This window comes from Neophocaena asiaeorientalis, unplaced genomic scaffold (genome assembly GCF_003031525.2).
Source record: "Neophocaena asiaeorientalis asiaeorientalis breed wild unplaced genomic scaffold, Neophocaena_asiaeorientalis_V1.1 scaffold648, whole genome shotgun sequence".
NCBI classification, from domain to species: Eukaryota; Metazoa; Chordata; class Mammalia; order Artiodactyla; family Phocoenidae; genus Neophocaena; species Neophocaena asiaeorientalis.
In genome coordinates, this window is record NW_020172781.1 from 3,798,473 (window position 1) to 3,817,309 (window position 18,837).

Here is an 18,837-nt window from a genome sequence, read left to right on the forward strand (position 1 = left end):
CTCTGTGTTGGGATTGAGTTTGAACTTGATTGCAAAGAAGTGACGTGATGGGGTGGGAAGAGGGAAACCCAGGGGTTCTCTTGGCTGCTAAGGGTTCTTCCGTGATGAGTCTGGGAGCTTTCTTTTCTTTTCACCAGGATGTTTGGTTAAGGGAATGGAGTTTTGTTAAATGCTGCCTGGCCATTTCAACCAGCAGCTCATTCAAGGAAAAATAAACAGTTGTTATGTTTCCACTTTCACTGGAACACCAGGCCATGACACTTTCACTTCCAAGGCACACTGAGCCTGCTGCCTCCCCTCCCGTTTTCCCCTCAGCTTCCACGATAGCCTGTGGACAGACTAAGCCATGGGACGGTTTTCTCTGCTTTTTCCTTTTCTGATGTGTTGTCAGTGTTGACAAGGGAAGGGGCAGAAAGAGCAGGAAGGATTTTTTTTTTTCCTATAATTTATCCATCATGTTTTATAGCTGAGGAACATGAAGCTCAAAAAGCTTTAGTAATTTACCCCAGGCTAGTCAGTAAATGATCAAGCCAGGATTCAAACCCAGTCTATTTGTCTGCAAAGCCCATGATCTTTCTAAGGCTATAAGAATAATAATTACAGATATCTTTTATTGAGCCTTTGAAATGGGCCAGGCACAAGGCCAAGCAGTTTTACAGATGTTATCTCTGTTTAATCTTCAACCAACCAGCTGGTACTTTTAAGAGGTGAGGTGACTTGCCGAAGACCACACAGCCAGCAAAAGGCAGAACTGAGGTTTTACACCAGGACTCTTGCTCTTAATCATTATCTCTCCAGCCTTCTACTCCCTGCCTGATGCCATGTGCTGTGTTTCTCCAAGCAGGAATGGAGGCTGCTGGTTTGGGGAATGGGAGGGAGAGCTTGGCCTACCTCCCTCAGTTATCCCTTGAAGGGCAGAATTCAGTGCTCAGCTCTAAGAATGAAGCCTGTGTGGATGGAGTCTGTTCTCAGGGCCCAAATAAGCCAGGAGGCCCACAGAGCCTCATTCTTAGCTTGAACCCACCCATAACTGGAGTTCTTTACTAATTTAGACTTGGCTGTTACTATTTCAAGTAGCTTCGCATGAGCTGCCAAATGGGGAAGAGACCTGAAGAAGCCCTGCTCTAGGGACTCGCAGGGAGGGAAATTGTCTGACAGAAGATCTTGGGCCAAGTGGGGGGGGTTGGGTTAAACCACTCTTGGGTCCAGATCTTTTTTTTTTTTTTTTTTGGGTCCAGATCTTAATCTCACTAAGGAAATCAGGCTCCCGGTTGGCTGGAGCCGGTGTGTCGGACCTTTCTCCATACTTAGTACCCCATGCCCCTCCACCCCCCATAGAGGAAGAGGAAGAGAGATGAGTTTTTCCAACATTTACTGGAAAGCCTGTTGCCATAGCAATGGTGAGGGGGTCAAGGCAGAACAGAGGTGAAGCACAGAGGTGTGGAGTGGGCAGGCCTCTGCTCTCTAGCAACCTGAGATGGTAGGCACCTCACTGCGGTGCTCTGGCCCAAGAGTCTTAGTTTTGTTTGTTGCTAACCACTTATATTAGTGAAAAATAACCCCACTTACTTTTTGGCTGGGGCGTTGTCCTAAGACTCCCTCTCCTGGGTTTTCTTACAGCTTCCACTTGACTCCGTCTGTTGCTTCCTCAAGCCTTGGTCCCCAGCTCATTTCCTCTCTGCTCTGACTTGACTGTTCTTTTTGGTCACCGCACTTTTCAATCCAGCTCCATGGCTTCTTCCTGCCCAGGGTGCCTGCCCTCAGCAGAGGGGTCCTGGAGAAAGAGGCCACTTAAATGTATTGTCATAGCGACCATTCATGAAACAATCTCCCTGGCTCCAGCAGAGTGCTTTTCGTTGCTGTTTTCATCTCCTTTTTTAAAAATTTATTTTATTTATTTACTTTTGGCTGTGTTGGGTCTTCGTTGCTGCACACAGGCTTTCCATAGTTGTGGCGAGTGGGGCTCCTCTTCATTGCGGTGTGCAGGCTTCTCATTGCATTGGCTTCTCTTGTTGCAGAGCACGGGCTCTAGCTGCATGGGCTTCAGTAGTTGTGACACGCGGTCTCAGTAGTTGTGGCTCGTGGGCTCTAGAGCACAGGCTCAGTAGTTGTGGCGTACAGGCTTCGTTGCTCCACGGCATGTGGGATCTTCCTGGACCAGGACTCGCCACCAGGGAAGCCCTCATCTCCTCTTTACAACCCTAGGAAAGACCAGTGACTAGCCTGACTTATAAATAAGAAAACTTAGGCTCACAGGGCATAAATGACCTGCCCAAAGTCACATAGCTGGTAGATGGCAGAGTGAGGACTGGAACTTAGCTCTGTCTAACCGCAAAGCCTGTGCTCTTAACGTCATGATGTACTACTTTTAAGAAGGAACCTTTTGAATGTAGATAACTGAAGAAGCTGGGTGTTGGTTACGTGGAGGTTTATTATATTATTCTTTCTCTAAAAAGAAAGTAACCTTTTAAGACTTAGTGATACAAAGTGCGTAAGTACATTTTAAAAATCGGGGGACTTCCCTGGTGGCACAGTGGTTAAGAATCCGCCTGCCAATGCAGGGGACACGGGTTTAAGCCCTGGTCCAGCAAGATCCCACATGCCACGGAGCAACTAAGCCCGTGTGCCACAACTTCTAAGCTGCACTCTAGAGCCCATGAGCCACAACTACTGAGCCTGTGTGCTACAACTACTGCAGTCCACACACCTAGAGCCTATGCTCCGCAACAAGAGAAGCCACCGCAATGAGAAGGCTGCGCACCACAATGAAGAGTAGCCCCTGCTCGCTGCAACTAGAGAAAGCCCGCACGCAGCAACAAAGACTCAACACAGCCCAAAACAAACAAATAAATAAATAAATAAAATATTAAAAAAAAATTTATATGGGGTGCAGAATGTGAAAACTCATCTTAGTCCTACCTCTTTAATCCCTAGAGGATATACAGGTGTATTATCTTTGGTGTATATCTTTCATTTTATATATATTTATATATATTTATATATATTTATATGTACGTACACACATATTTACATAATATATTTGCACATGTGCAAGTGTGCCTTTAGAATTCCATTAAGGAATTACTGAATCAAACACTATATGCACGGGACTTTCCTGGCAGTCTAGTGGTTAAGACTCTGCGCTTCCACTGCAGCGGATTCGGGTTCAATCCCTGGTCAGGGGACTAAGATCCCACATGCTGCGCAGCACGGCCAAAAACAAAACAAAACAAAACAAAAAACAGTATATGCACTTAAAATTTTGAAAGTTCTGCCCTCAGCAAGGCTATGTGAATTTCCACCCACCAGTCTTGTGCTGTACGACTTTGGAATATGCCATGAATCCTTTTCGGAAACAGGTGGGATATAAATAATAAATTAATGCTTTTAAAGAACAGCCCTCAGCCAGGGAGAGAAGTGACTTGGGTACTATGGAAATCACTAGCTCTGTTTCCCAGACCACAAGGCCTGCCTGCAGTCCCAGCCACGACTTGCTGATTCGGCGGATGCCATCTTTAGGGAAGCAGCAGGAAGGAGGACTGAACTTCCCTGGCTCGGCAGAAAAAAGCCCTCTGATGTCCTGCTTACCTTGGCCGCATCAGCTCTGGGCCCCACCTGCCTGGCCTGATTTGAGGCAGACTGCCTGGCAACTCTGGGACTGCCCTGGAAAACAGCCACTGTCACACCTCTTACAGTGAGGAAAATAACCAGCTTAAGGAGAGGGACTTGAAGAGCACCAAGCTGCGGTGAAAGGGAGGCCAGCCTTTCCACTCCAGTCTTCCCATGTCTGGCCCAAGGAGACACTGGAGTTGCTATTTAATGCAGTCAATCTCTATTTTTCTTTTTCCACCCAACAGGGAATTAGTATATGTACTTTTCAGAAAACTTTTTTTTTTAAAGAGCCTTTTGACATACCTTAGAAAGATTTGGTGAGGAGAGACAGAGGCAGATTGGAGGTTATGGCCCTAATTTTTCCTACTGCCTCTTAAAAAGGAATATTTAAGGATATTTTTCCTTTCTTTCTGTGTGTTTTCTGTTCTCCTAAAGACATAATCTTTTGCTTTTTAACCACAGTTTATAGGTAGTGATCAGAGAGAGTACAGGCCTCAACTCCTTTATATGGCAGTATTTATTTAAAATTTTTTGAGCAGAAAAAAGTGATCAAGTTTGAGGTGGCTTTTAAATTTTAAGAGATTGTAATAAGTCTACTTTGACTTAAGAGTCTGCCTTCCAGATGCAGATCCTAAGTTAGTTAGTTATTTTTATTTATTTATTTATTTAAAGGTATACAAGCAGCCCATGATCATATGCTTGTTGTGATAAAATAGTATAGAAGTAGCTCTAAAGAGTGTCAAAAGTGAATATATCCCCCTTTAATCCCTTCCAATTCTCTCCTCCCCCAAGGGAACCTCACTTAACTCTAGTGTATATCCAAACCCCTTCCTGTGTAGTTACAGATAGAAATAGTCATATACTTTCAATTTTTTTTTTTTTTTTCCAGTACGCGGGCCTCTCACTGTTGTGGCCTCTCCCATTGCAGAGCACGGGCTCCAGACGCGCAGGCTCAGCGGCCATGGCTCACGGGCCTAGCCGCTCCACGGCATGTGGGATCTTCCTGGACCGGGGCACGAACCCGTGTCCCCTGCATTGGCAGGTGGACTCTCAACCACTGCGCCACCAGGGAAGCCCTACTTTCAAATTTTAAACAAATGGGATTATGTGCCTTGCTCCCCCCCCATCAAACTATCTGAGATCTCTCCATACTAGTAAGTAGAGATGGACCTCATTCTTTTTAACAGCTGCATAACATGAATGGGTGCAACTATAACTTGTTGTAATTTTTCAGTTTTACAAATGGTCCTGCAGTAAACATCTTCGTGCATACATGTAGGCTAAATTCCCGGATGTGGAATTGCAGGTAAACGCGTCAATACGTTTGTTATCATCCCTAAAAAGAGAAAAGCTGGGACCCAGGTAACTCTAGTCCTGGTGCTGAGGACAAATGTTTAGTCAGCAGGTGATTGTGTGAAATGGCTCCATGCTATACTCCCTTCTTCGTGATTCACAATCAAGTAACATATTAAGAGTTCTGGAAATTCTTCAGTAACCACTTACTGCTGAGTAGTTTAAAAAGAATTGTTTGCAAAGGGAAATTGCAATGTGCAAATGTGTAATTCTTGTACACATCTTAAAATTTCCCTGAACAGTTTGGGAAGTCTCCCCCCCGGTGGTAATCTCTCAAAGACAGGACAGCATTTAGATAGGAACTGGCCACATACTGTTCCACCAGGCTGGGCAGCTGAGGTGGAGTCAGGTTTGGATTTGGTCCAGGAACCAGGCGAGGCCTGTCAGCCACTCCCAAACCCCTCGGATGAGAGGGATCCAGAAAGTCCTGCATAAATCAAGGCTTTGAGGCTGACCAGTAGGGAGAGGGGTAGAGTTTCACTTCGGCCTGAGTCTATCTAAGAGGTGACATCAACCTAGCACACACACTTTGCATCAGTCAGGCCCAAGCCTCCAACAGAGAAGGGTGTGGATCCAGAATCTCTAGAGAAGGAGCCACTTGGGGTATAAGAGGGCAGTGTCCTCCCCCCTCCCACTCACCTCCTCCAGTCCTTGAAATCATGGTTAATTTCCATGGCTCAGTGCAGATGTCACCCCTGAAGCCTCTCCCCTAGCCCCTAGACCCCTCCTGTGTGCTCTGGTAGCACCTCTGCTTCAGCAATTAGCAGTCTGTTTTGTCTTCTGGTTCATTCATACTTATTGGGCTGATCTAGAGGAAGGGCCACATGATGAATTATGTACCTCACAGTCTTCCCCAACAAAGTGGGAGCTCCTCCGTAGCCCGGTGCTGTTCAGGCTTTCCTTCACTCATTCATTCATTCGATCATCATTGAGCACCTACCATGTGTCAGGCATTAGCTAGACTGCCTGAATACAGTGGTGAATACAGCAGACTCAATCCCTCCCTCTTTCGTATTCTTATATTCCCTGTAGCCCAGCCCAATGTCTAGCCCAAAGCCTGACACAGTACGGTTTAGAAATGGCAATCTAATTGGAAAGCTGCCTTTGCATAGCAAGAACTGCCTTACCTCCTAGACTACAGATGAAAAAACATTTTCTCAAGATGCCTCGTCTACATTTTATGTGATGGAAAGTCATTTGACTGTACGGGATATTTTTTTAGACATTTGGGGTGACCTCGGGGGCTTGATGGAGAATCTGGCGTGCTAAGGTGCCAGCCACCTGGCTGGACCAACGCTGGCGGGAGGGCGCTACCGACGCGGCCCGCAGGTCCCGCCCCCGCCTCCAGAGCGATGAGCGGGTCGAATTCTAAGGCTGCGGCCGTGGGGTCGGCGGCTGGGCCCGGGGGGCTGGTGACTGGCAAGGAGGAGAAGAAGAAGGCTGGCGGCGGCGTCCTGAACAGGCTTAAGGCGCGGCGGCAGGCGCCCCACCACGCGGCCGACGACGGCATCGGGGCAGCGGTTACGGAGCAGGAGCTGCTGGCTCTGGACACCATCCGGCCCGAGCACGTTCTGCGCCTCAGCCGGGTCACAGAGAGTAAGTGCGGGGCCGGCCGCGCCCTCCCCTCGCGCCGGTCCCTGGGCCCCTTGTAGCCTAAGCGGAGCTGGCCGCTTGCCGCTCGGCCGGCCCAGGGTGTCCACCCAGGCGCCCCCGGCCGGCCGGGCCGCGCTGCCCACCCTCACCTAGACCTGGTCGGGAGGGGTTCTCCTGGGCTTGACTGCCCTCCTCTGAGTCCGGCCACGCTAGGCTTCCCCGTGGCCCGTCCCCGCTGGGCCCTCAGGCCCGGCCGTTCTCCTCCTCAGTTGGATCTGTTTGGGTGGGGGCCCGCCTTGGCTTAACCGGATCCTCCTGACCCTGGGAAGTGGGCCGCTGCCCCCCTGCCATCAGTGAAGTTCCTGACTAGCTAGGCCCCCTCAACTTGTCTACAGCCAGCTTCCGCCGCCCTCTGCCAGCCCAGACCCCTACCCTAACTGCTTTCTCGGTCTTTCCCTCCCCTCCGGCCCCTGACAGCCCCGCCCCCTTTCCAGCCTGCCTTGGCCCCCTCCCTCTTTGGGTCCCTAGCGTTGCCCCTTTGTGTGCAGGTGGGCTCCTCCTTCCTCAAATACATTGCCGTGGCATTTCGTGCCGCATTAAAAAAATATTAATAAAGTTTCAGTTCACGTACAAAACCAAAATGTGAATCCTGCTTTTGACACTTGTTCCAGTGAATTAAGAATATGTCAGGGTGTCAGAGATGCATTTCTTGCATAAAATGCAACCGTCCTACACCTTTTCATTGATAGTACGAGGGGTGGGGAGAAATATATAGCTCACCCCCTGTCCTGGTTTTCCTCTTTTCTGTTCTCTTCCAGGCCAACACCTGACTTGATGCCTTTTTTCTTGCTGCTGTTCCCCACTAAGAGTTTGCAGTCAGTTGGTTAGACCCTGCTTTGCCCAGCCGGCCCTGTCCTCCAGACTTCTAACGTTGAAGCACCAGCACTCCCTTGATGGATTAAAGGCTGCCGTCCTATTATCTGCTGAATTGCTTTAGTCGGCAGCCCAGGGGTGCTCAGGTGTCCGTCAGGGAGATGGAGGCCGCCCCCAGTGATTTGAGGATGACAGTTTGGGGGGATAGGCCTTGGTCCAGCCTGTATGAAAGGGAATTCCCATCTCCTAAAATAGCTTTAATTTGAGTCTGGGTATTTTCATATCCCCATTTTCCATCACTGTTTGGGTTGGGACTGTCCTTTGCATGCCTGAGTATATCTTTAGAAGGTCTTGCTATTCTGTTTCATAGAAACATTGTGAAAAAGCTGCTTCTTTTCTGACCCAGATTTCATTTGGGGCTCTGAAGGTACGGAAATGCTCACCACCTCACCTTTCTCACCCCATGCTTTCTCCTGATACCAAAGGTGAATTAGGCCACTCTAATGCCTGGCCCTAAGCGGCATTCTAGGAGAGCACTCAGGTCCTGTGTAGGAGCTTGAGCGTGGTGCCATTGCTCACACACACCTCAGCAGCTTATTGGAGAAAGTCACAAGTCAGCTTGGTGACCTCTGGATTCTTTACTCTTCTTAAAGTCTGCTCCGTTCAGCAGGTTATTTATTGAGTCCCCTCTAAAGGTGCAGAACCAATCTCAGCACTTTTGGGAGTTACAGAATAATCAGTAGCTCTCAAGTTTGCCATCTTATTGGAGAGTCAGCTTGTAAAACATGAAACAGCTAACACAAACAGGCAGTATAATATAAAGTGTCAAAGTGAGTTGTGGAGAAGATTCTCTCAGGAGTCATGAGAGAAAGAAATCAATGAAATTGTCTTTGATCAGTACTGTTTTGATTAGTTGATCTGGTTTCTGGGGGCTCTACTTTGGCCTCACGCCCTCCACAGCAGATCCGTCCTGCTGCCTGGGTAGGTATGGCCCACCACCTGGTTTTGTGCAGCCCACAAGCTAAGAGTGGTTTTAACCTTTTCAAATGGTTGGAAAAAAAAAAAAAGATCTTGGGACACATGGTTATATAAAATTTGTATTTCGTGTCTATAAATAGTTTTATTAGAATACAGCCACACCATTCATTTCCATGTTTGTGGCTGCCTTTGTGCTACAGCGACACAGCTGAGTAGTTGTGATAGTGACTGTGTGGCCAAAAGCCTAAATTATTCATGATCTGACCCTTTACAGAAAAAGTTTGCTGATCTGTGCTTTGTGATACGGTCACCATATTAGCCATTAGATCAGCATAAATGTTTTAAAATGGATTTCTAAAAAAAATTCTATCCTGTTGTGATATCCAATGAAAGCTTTATAGGCCATTTTTGAAGTGTTTCCAAAGAAATCCCCTTTTACCATCCCTATTTCTAAAGTGTTACAGTAATCTTTCATCCACACAAGCCCATGCACTTTTTTTCTTTCTTGGATCCCCTAATTCTCTCCACACAACTTTTGCTTATAACATAAAAGGAAGTTTTGGGGTGTATTTTAAGTGAATTGTGTAAGAAAAAAACCTGAGTTTGCTTCAAAACTTGAGAAAGAAATGGTGGATTTGGAGGATTATTTAACGGCATTGGTCTCTCTCTCTCATTTTCAGATTATTTATGTAAACCCGAAGACAACGTCTACAGTATTGATTTCACACGCTTCAAAATTCGAGATTTGGAGACCGGGACAGTGCTTTTTGAGATTGCCAAACCTTGTGTGTCAGGTAGGCCTTAGTATTGCAGTAGTCACTTGACAGTTGGAGCAAAAGGTCTTTCACACTTGAGTTTTTGTGTGCCATTGCATCCTGTGTCACAGACTCCAGCGGCCTGCTTCCAGCCGCCTCCTGAAGCCGCCTTGGGCCTGTTGGCTTGAAGCTGTGCTGAGAGGCTGATGTTTGTTGAGTATCTACTCTGCGCTGGTCACTGTGTTCCACATCTTTCTGTTTACATCAGTTCGTGTAATCCTCACACCTCCATGTGGGGTTATTATCCTTATTTTATAGATAAGGGAACTGAGGCCCAGAATTTCCAGGTGACTTTCCTAAGGTCTTCTGCCCTTTGATCTTACCATGTTTCCTTCACTTAGGAAAGGAATCCTTGAAATTAAACTCCAATGAGGAAGCCTACCTGAACCTTGAGTCCTGGGGACACTCTGGAAGGGTGATACGGAGGATTCCAGTCCAGATCATGAGGCAGTGTCTTCTCACGCCCTTTCCTTTAAATAGTGTCTCAGATTTCCCAGTAAGTCCTAGTTTGGACTTTAATAATATCTGCCATTTTCTGGATGAACAGAAGGCCCAGACCTGTGAACTCATCTACTTGGGACCCCTTAAGGTAGCTTTGAATGGACACTTCCTGTGCTTGTGATGCAGTTCCAGGGTGATTCATTTCTGACCAGGGGACCACACAGTAGGTCTTTGGAGCACATCACTGGAAATGGAGCACCCCCTGGAGTTAGTTACTAGAACACCAGCCTAGATAGTCCTTCAGAGTATCAGTCATGGTCTGTGTTGATGACTCTTTTTGCCAAGCTTTTCTCATCTGATTTGCTATTCAGAAAGAGCCTGTAAATTTGGTAAGACAGCTGTTGGTAACCCAGATAAGTCAAAAGGCTTTCATGAAAAAGTCTCAGCTCAGGTTAATTATACAGCCAAGGCTAGAGCACTGGTCTCCTCACCCCATCCAGTATTCTTTTTTTGAAATCAATTAATTAATTAATTAATTTTGGGGCTGCTTTGGGTCTTTGTTGCTGCATGTGGGCTTTTAGTTGCGGCGAGCAGGGGCTACTCTTCATTGCGTTGTGCGGGCTTCTCATTGTGGTGGCTTCTCCTGTTGTGGAGCATGGGCTCTAGGCGTGCGGGCTTCAGTAGTTGTGGCACATGGGCTCAGTAGATGTGGCTCGCGGGCTCTAGAGCGCAGGCTCGGTAGTTGTGGCGCACGGGCTTAGCTGCTCTGCGGCATGTGGGATCTTCCCGGACCAGAGATCGAACCTGTGTCCCCTGCATTGGCAGGCAGGTTCTTAACCACTGCACCAGCAGGGAAGTCTCACCACCCAGTATTCTTTATGCTGTCATAATCTAGTACTGACCAGGGCATCTAAAGGCTCAAGCTTGTGGGTACTTAAATCTTGTATTGGGAGGGTCAGGGCCAGCCAGCTTCCTGGGTCTGTGCTGTTCGTATCTCTAAGCCACAGGTCCTGGTACTTAAGATGTTCCCAGGACCCCAGGGCTACTTCAGGTGTATGGATTTGCATGAGACTGGGCTCAGAATAGTCATTTCAGTATAAAACTAAATCTCAAGAAGAAGGTCAGCTGCAGATTCTGTAAAAATACCTTGATTTACGACCCATCCAGTCTTTACCTTTAAGGATCTTGATTCACTAAGAATACACACACACTGATTCAATGCCCTCCTACAGCACTTGTTCGGATGAGTTCGAATCCCTGAGAAGGTTTGGTCTGATCCTTTTTGAATCCCATTGTTGGAGCCAGGGCTGTGGAGTCCCTGACTTTGAACCCCTACTCAGTCTGGTTGCCCAGCTCCTCTTGGGCTTGTCACAGGCAGAGATGTTTGATGCTGAAAAAGACTCCTCTTTTACTGCACCTATGTTCAGCCTGGAACTGGAAAAAATACCCTTGCTGGATACTGGGTGGCTGTAGCTACTAGAGAGGGAACTAACTCCTTGTTTACATTAGAATGTTCTCTGATTCATTTTACAAATCTTTCATTTCTGGGTTCAGGAGTGGACTAGACCAGAGCCCGTTGTTACTCTTGTGGACCCTCTCTCAGGTCTCACATGTTGGTTCATGGCCCATCTGCTTCACCTTTTCCCAGGTGCTTGGAGTGTTGGGCCTGGTATGGCCTGGAATAGGCGTTAGTCCAAGGAAGTGCAGTACCCCAAGGCTATAGGTCAGTGTCTTCCATTTAAATAGCACAATTATTTCTAGGGATTTGTCTTTGCTATGTCAGAAATTTTTGCATTCTTTGAAGGTGCCTTTTGAATAGTTTCAACTTTTATAGACTCATTCTTTTGGTTAGCAGCAAGCACTTTAACTGGGTCAACAGCAGACCTAGTCTGTATAGCAGAGACCATGTCACAGCCACCCAGCTGGTGTTTCAGGCTTCACCGTTAGGATATGGCCCAAGGCCCCAGATTATATAAAAGGCAAACAGCTTAGTGTTTAAGAACAGGCCTTGAGTCTGATGGACCCGGATTCACATCCTTGCTCCCTCCATTTACTACAGGCGTATCTCATTTTATTGTGCTTCACAGAAATTGTGTTCTTTACAAACTGAGGGTTCGTGGCAACCTTTCATTGAATAAGTCTATTGACTCCATTTTTTTCAACAGCATTTAAAAAAAATTTTTTTTATTGAGGTATAGTTGATTTACAGTGTTGTTTTTTTTTTCTACAGTGTTGTGTTATTTTCTGGTATACAGCCAAGTGATTCAGTTATACATATGTATATTTTTTCATATTCTTTTCCATTATGGTTTATTATAGGATATTGAATATAGCAGCACTTTTTTTTTTTTTTTTTTTTTTTTGCGGTACACAGGCCTCTCACTGTTGTGGCCTCTCCCATTGTGGAGCACAGGCTCTGGACGTGCAGGCTCAGCGGGCATGGCTCACGGGCCCAGTCGCTCCACGGCATGTGGGATCCTCCCAGACCGGGGCACAAACCTGCGTCCCCTGCCTCTGCAGGCGGACTCCCAACCAGTGCACCACCACGGAAGCCCCAGCAGCATTATTTTTAAATTAAGCTGTGTGCATTGTTATTTTTGGACATAATGCTATTGCATACTTAATGGATTATAGTAAAGTGTAAACGTAACTTTTGTATACACTGGGAAACCAAAAATTTCATGTGACTCTCTTTATCATGGTGGTCTGGAACTGAACCCGCAATCTCTCTGAGGTCTGCCTATATCTGGGCGACTTTGGACATGTTAGCTAATCGCTCTGAGTCTGAGCTTCCTGGTCTTTAAAGTGGAAATAAAATGAAGACAAAATCTACAGGATCACAGGATCCTGTGAGGCGTGCAGCACGGAGCCTGGAATTACAGCATGTGCTCAGTGAGTACTGGCTGCCCTGCCATATCGGTGTCGGTGTCGGTACTGCTGATCGTTTGTGCTCTTTGCCGAGATGGTGATTCAGCTTCCGTGTGCTCTTGCAGACCAGGAGGAGGAGGAGGAGGAGGTGGCGGCGGCGGCGGCAGGCGGAGATGTGGATGTCAGTGCTGGCCGCTTCGTCCGCTATCAGTTCACGCCAGCATTTCTCCGCCTCCGCACCGTGGGCGCCACGTGAGTACCAGCATTTCCTGAAGGGGGGACGTTCTTCTGGTTCAGAGAAGAATGTTCTCTGTTAGGTTTGGGGTTGGCTTTAGAGGAGGGAGGAGGCAAAGTCAGGCTCACAGAGATTTATTCTGCAGGGTGGAGTTCACGGTGGGAGACAAACCTGTGTCAAACTTCCGGATGATCGAACGGCACTATTTCCGGGAACGCCTGCTGAAAAACTTTGACTTTGATTTCGGCTTCTGCATCCCCAGCAGTAGGAACACTTGTGAACATATCTATGAGTTTCCCCAGCTTTCTGAGGATGTCAGTACGTATCCCCTGACTTTCAGAACATCCTGGATTCTTCAGGCTAGAGGAACAGACCTTGAAATGAAATCCATCTAGTACAACGACCTCATTTGCAGAGAAATAGGGACATGATGCGTCTCTAGTCTTTCGACCTCAGGCTTCTTGTTTCCTATTGCTCCTGTCTCATGTTTCAAACTCTGACTCTGCCTGCATGGGAGCACTGAAGGTTTTAATACAGGCCATCCCTTTTAGTTGCCTGCTGCGGGGAAGAGAGTGGCTGAGGGAGATAAGAGGAGGCCCCTGACAATCCCTGGGAGTCCAGTTCGATACACGGCCAGTCATGGTTTCACTGTGTTCTAGTCACCGGCTGTGTTCTAGTCACCGGCTCCTGCTCGGCACTCCTTTAGCCCTTTGCTTTTTCCCTAATCAGAACTACATGGGAAACTGAATTCTACTGAAAGTAGAATTCTAGTCCTGAGAACTACCTCTTTCTCATTCTCTGCAGGTAGAAGGTCAATTAGATGAAACTGTTAGAATAGATCCAGCAGGCGCTAGGAAGCTGTTAGAGGTTTGGAGCAGGAGTAACGTGAGGGAAGCCGTGTCTGAGGAAGAGTCACCCTGTAGTTCTGGGGAGGAAGAACTGGGGAAGGCGCCGGAGGGAGAAGGCTGGGCCGGGGAGGAGATGGACTGAATGACAGAGGAAGAACAGGCTGTGTATTCCCATGGCTTCGGTCTGACCCTCTCACATTAGCATCTCCTGTGAGGAATTAGGGAAGGTTGTTCTAGAGCCGTCAGGATGTGAGTGGGGATCCTGTGAGTAGTGGTGGAGTTTAGTTGGATTGTTGGCGAAGGTCTACATACACCGACCAATTTTCTCAGAATCCCAGGTCCTTAAAATTGTCATTTTCTGACAGGTATTCTTGACTGGTGCAGCAGTACTGTTCCCAGGTAAAGTGAGGATTGCTGAGGAGTGGGCAGGGCGTTGATGACCGCATCAACTGTTAGGATCCTGGTTTGAAGCCTGCTCCCCAGGCTGGGCTGGGATGTGTAGATGCTTGCGAGAAAAGATTACGTACAGTATTTCAAGTTTTTATCTAAGGCCATGTAACTTTTTCTTCTTGAAGCCAAGTAAGCTAAAAGAGCGTGGGGGTCAATAAATACTCTGGATATGAACTAAATAACTCTGGCCTTGCTGAGTTCAAAGAACTTGAAACAGTCAGCTCTCCTTTTGAGAACTGTGGTCAGCAACAGCATTTCCTCCAGAGGATTCAGAATAGCATGTGACCATTGACTCAGAACCAACCAGAGGTAGTGACTCGCAGTTCTCTTGACCCTCCAGTTACGGTTAAAGAGGTCGGGGCAACTGCCAGAACAAACAGAAGATTTAAATCTGGATCCCAAGATAAGCTCACCCTTTGCTGGATTGTTGGCAAGTTAATACCCTGAGCCACCTCTGGAGAAGGCTCCTTGCCCTTTGTGCCCCTACATCCATGCACACCTGGGATTCCTTTGTTGTCAGGGTTGCCTGCGGGACGTGAGCACAGTGAGGCCCAGCTTTCTGAATTTGGACCAGAGTGTCTAGAGGTGGGGACCAGAAGCACCAAGTCAACAGGCTGCTGTGGTGCCTGTTGGCAAACGGGTGGGCACCTCTCCCTGGGGTTCTGACGGAGCACCAGGCTGGCGATGGCCTCGGAGGGCCAGGTCCAGAGCTGGTTGCATCCTTCTGTTGAAGTGGACAGCATGCTTAGTTTGGGGGCCTCTGTGGTCCCCAGGTCTCCCCAGCTCTCAAGGCCTGGCTCCCTCTGTTCTGACCTCATTATTCTGACCGCGTGTGCTCACATTTTCAGGAAGGGCTGGTTTATGAATTTTAGAGGGAATGCTAAGTTTTATCCCACCTGGCCCATGGGGCAGACTCACACATAAGTCTTTGCTTTTTTCCTTTCCCTGACTTGCAGTTCGTCTGATGATTGAAAATCCCTATGAGACCCGTTCTGACAGCTTCTACTTTGTCGACAACAAGCTGATAATGCACAACAAGGCTGACTATGCCTATAATGGGGGCCAGTAGCTGTGGCAGGAGCGGACGGGGAGGTGCTTTGCTGCGGCCCAAGGTCCTGGTGCACGGAGGTGGCTGAAGCTGCGGTCTGTCAACACACATCTGGAACCTGGCCCCAGGAAGCCGAGGCTGGGGTGGCAGTTTCCTGTGCTCCAAGAGAGGTGCCAAGCAGTGCTGTGTTTCCTTCCCCAGTATTTTTTCTTCCTTTTTCCCCTGCCCCTTAGGTCACGGAGGTACTATAGTAAAACTTAGCATAAGGCTCCTGGAATCCAGATAAAAATAGAACGTTTATTTTCATGTAGTCATGGCTCCTCTGGGTTGTCCTGTTGAGCCTGGGTCTCTCCAGGCAGAGCTGTGCCGGGGAGAGAAGGCTCTTCTGTAGGTTCAGCGGCGCTGTGGGAAGCTGAGACTCCTCTCGCCTGCGGGGTCGCCATCGGCACACTCTGACCTCAGCCTGTGCGTCGTCCTAAACCAACTGGGGGGGCAGAGGGAAGGAGTGGTGCCAGGAGTTGAGGCACTGGGGTGGGCAAGGCTGCCAAACTGAAGGATCTGTCTTACGTAGGGGCCGTTTATCTGTCTGACTTCCGGATCCTCAGCCGGTCCTCCTGGGGCTCCACTGAGGTTTCAACCTGGCAGTGCCTTCCTGTTCTCCTTCCAGAGGAAAGATGAGCTTGCTCTGCTTCTCCTGGCTCCTAACTTTTGAGTTTCTCCTGAAATACAATGTGTCAGTTTTGCTCTTGGAACTGTAGTATCTCTGGAGGCCAGAGCAGGCCTTATTGTATTTTTTTTTTTTATTTCTAAGCTTCTTGTGGGGAGGCTTTATAAAATGTCAGTGGCATTCCCAGCATATAGGATGTGTGGCCAGACATCTGATAGTATCAGTCAGGCTCCCGGGGCTAATCTGGGTCATGTCGTACCTGCTTTTGTACTGAAGTAGTTCCTGGAATCATCCTGGCTGGTCAGACCTAAGTAATGTGTATTCTGGTCCTTTGGAATGGTTTTGGAATGTCTGCCACTTGGAATGGCTTTGGGCGTTGGGAAAGGGGGAAATCAGCTGAGGTGGCCTATCAGAGAGACGTGCTCTCAAAAATCTTCCTCACACATCCCTCAGGCCTCACTGGATGGGCTGTCCGCGCTTCAGCTCCCTACTGTTGTCCGACTGTGCGGGTGATTTAAGTGCTCAGGCCCAACTCCTGACCCTCTGATAAGACTGTTGCTGCGGCCAGGGTTTAGCATTGCTAGAAAGGTCACAGTAGGAAGGGCCCAGGTACGTGGTATCTGTGACCAGAGAGCTGTCTCCCTAGGTGCTTGGGAGAAAGGCCAGGTGGAGCCAGGGAGAGAAGGGCCAGCGCTTTGCCACAGATGCCCCTGTGCTTTCACTGACCGGTGTTGCTCCCTGTTTGCATTCTAGAGCGTGAGTGGCCTTGAACCGTGGTCCAGTGCTTTGTGCCAGGCCAGAGTCTGCGCTGTGCCAGATGCTGGCAACTTCCTCACTGAGAAAACCCTGGTTAGCCCTGTGTGCTGGCACTGCACCCAACCCCCGAGGGAGGAAGAGACCGGGTTCCCTGCAGGGTGGGCTACTCATCCCCAGACCGGTGAATCCCAGAACTGGAGTCGGCTGCAAATCCAGGTGCCTTATGTGTGGCTCCATTCCATACACTGCCGGACAGACATCAGCACTGCCTCTTCACCTTCTGTTTCTCACTGGGGCTCCCTCAACAGATTTGTGTTCATTGAGCTTCAGAATAACCCCTTCTGTCTGTGACAGAACCCAGTCGGGAGAGTTTTTCTACTATTTGATGTTTAATTATTATCTAGGATGTGGTTTCTGGAGCTGCCCAGAACGCTGCTCAGTAGAGTGTGTCTTGGAAATGTGTCCCAGGCAGACCACGTCTTGTAGGCTAGTGGGCTGTCTCTTACCTGCAGTGTTAGCTTTTGCTGGGAAGAGGGCCGAGGAGGCAGGCATTCTGGCTTGAATAGTGCTATATCCTCTTCCCAAGAGCTTGCTTTAGTCTCACTGGAGACTGTTTTGAGGCCAAGTGCTCGGTCTGTGCCCAACAGCACAGGGATTTGCTATCTTCTGCTCCTGAAGGTCTGGTGTTCTGTACCTGGGACTCTGGATTCTTGTGGCTAGCTACTCAGGAAACCTTGAGAAGCATTACCTCTCTGGGGTGTTAGCTAGGGTAAGTCTGAAATTCAAGCTTTTGTACCCGAACTGGGGAGAGAATTGGAAGTCATACCTTCTCTGAAAGTAGCTGAACTCATCAGAAGCTGAATCAGGAGGCCATGTTGTTAAGGAGTCTGGGCTATTGATAGCAGTTACCTGTGGGCAATAAGATGGGAGGAAAAAACCTACTTGCCTGGGGAGACCGTGCCCTCTGTTCAGAGCTGGTACCTGAGAGGAAGCGCCTAAAGGGAACACGTTGCAGCAGACTGACAAGCCCAGCTGGCGCCGGGGGCCTGCTGCCTGCACCCCTCCCTCTCGTGTCTTGCTCCTTCCTGTCCCTCTGGCCTGGAGTCTCCTGGGAGAGCGACTCTCTTTTCCTGTGGAGCTTTTGGGCTAAGATGCCCTTTCAGCTGCTGCAAAGAAGATCCTGGTTTATTTTATTCTATGTTTTAAGAGTAAACAGAGGAAATAAGTAAAAGTAGTCCTGGGATAAAGTAGGTCATCCTCTCCTCGTGTGTTAGCTCAGAGCTGTCTTGCAAGGAAAGTACTTTTCAGGGCCATGTCGGCCTTCCTGAAGACCTCACAGTCTTTGGGCCATCCAGTTCTCAAATAGGGGCGGTGATTTGGGGGCGTTGGGGCTGTGCAGAGACGAGATTCTTGACGTGGCAGTAGCTGGGGGAATCTTCAGCTTGTTTCTTCAGTTGAAGTGGGACTCATTTCCGGAATGGACTTAATAGGCTGTGTCTAATGTACAGATTGGGTGAGTCTTGCTTTAGTGTGTCTTGCCACCCTTGATAGGCTCCCAGGGTACTCTTTTTTTTTCTGTAACGTCCCTTCCTTCTGGTGGCCGTTGTCACTCTGACATCAGTGAGGTTGGGGAATGGGGACAGTTCTCAGAATCATAGCACAGACTCGTCTGTGTGTGTGGACCCCTGATGCAGAGGGTGCTGCCGTGCCTGGCCTAGGGGCCCAATTGTCAGATCACCATGTTTCTCACATTCCGCGTCACAGGACATCTTAGGTACAAGAAGGGTCTGGTGGAGGTGGATTTACCCCTTGTTGCACAAAGGATCATGTAAAGTCACTGAACTTGTGAAAGTCTATTTTTTTCCCTGTATATCTATTTTTCACAGAATGTAAGAAGCGTTAATGACCTGGTCTGTCCTTCTTCCCCTTTCCCCTTCATCTGAGGTCCTTATTCCAGTTTGTATTGTCTTTGTGTCCAAAGTAAACTAGGTGACTTATTTGTATAAAATGTTATTTTGCCACAAGAGACAGTAATAAAAGAAAGATTTTCACAGTATGCGCGTACCCTCTCTGGTCTCCTGACTGGGCCCCTTGAGTCACGGGGCGGGCAGGTATGGAGTAGGGGTGGGCTCTGAGTTTCTTTACGTAGCCTTTCTGTAAATATTGGTTTAATGAGTAGAGCTGGTTTCTAGGGTGATTAGGGCACAGTATTGAGCTTTAGGCTTAGTATTTTTTTGCTTTACATTTTGATGGAGTGCTTTGAGAATTAAAAATGTATATACATGTTTTTAAAACATGTT

General features: G+C 48.2%; 1 protein-coding gene across 1 annotated transcript; it reads left to right on the forward strand.

The window, feature by feature from the left end:
- The first annotated feature begins 6,316 nt into the window (after positions 1-6,316).
- Positions 6,317-18,593, forward strand: UNC119B (unc-119 lipid binding chaperone B). Its single transcript, XM_024741491.1, has 5 exons — positions 6,317-6,561; positions 9,090-9,203; positions 12,659-12,785; positions 12,914-13,086; positions 15,023-18,593. Exons 1-5 carry the CDS (start codon positions 6,318-6,320, stop codon positions 15,133-15,135), a joined length of 771 nt encoding a protein of 256 aa, XP_024597259.1. The 5' UTR covers position 6,317; the 3' UTR covers positions 15,136-18,593.
- The last annotated feature ends 244 nt before the right edge of the window (positions 18,594-18,837 follow it).

Excerpts from the sequence above, each read along its gene's own strand:
- UNC119B (XM_024741491.1), top strand. The coding sequence starts at position 6,318 with ATGAGCGGGTCGAATTCTAAGGCTGCGGCCGTGGGGTCGGCGGCTGGG. Across the intron at positions 6,562-9,089 it reads CCTCAGCCGGGTCACAGAGA|ATTATTTATGTAAACCCGAA; the intron begins GTAAGTGCGGGG and ends TCTCATTTTCAG. Across the intron at positions 13,087-15,022 it reads CCAGCTTTCTGAGGATGTCA|TTCGTCTGATGATTGAAAAT; the intron begins GTACGTATCCCC and ends CCTGACTTGCAG.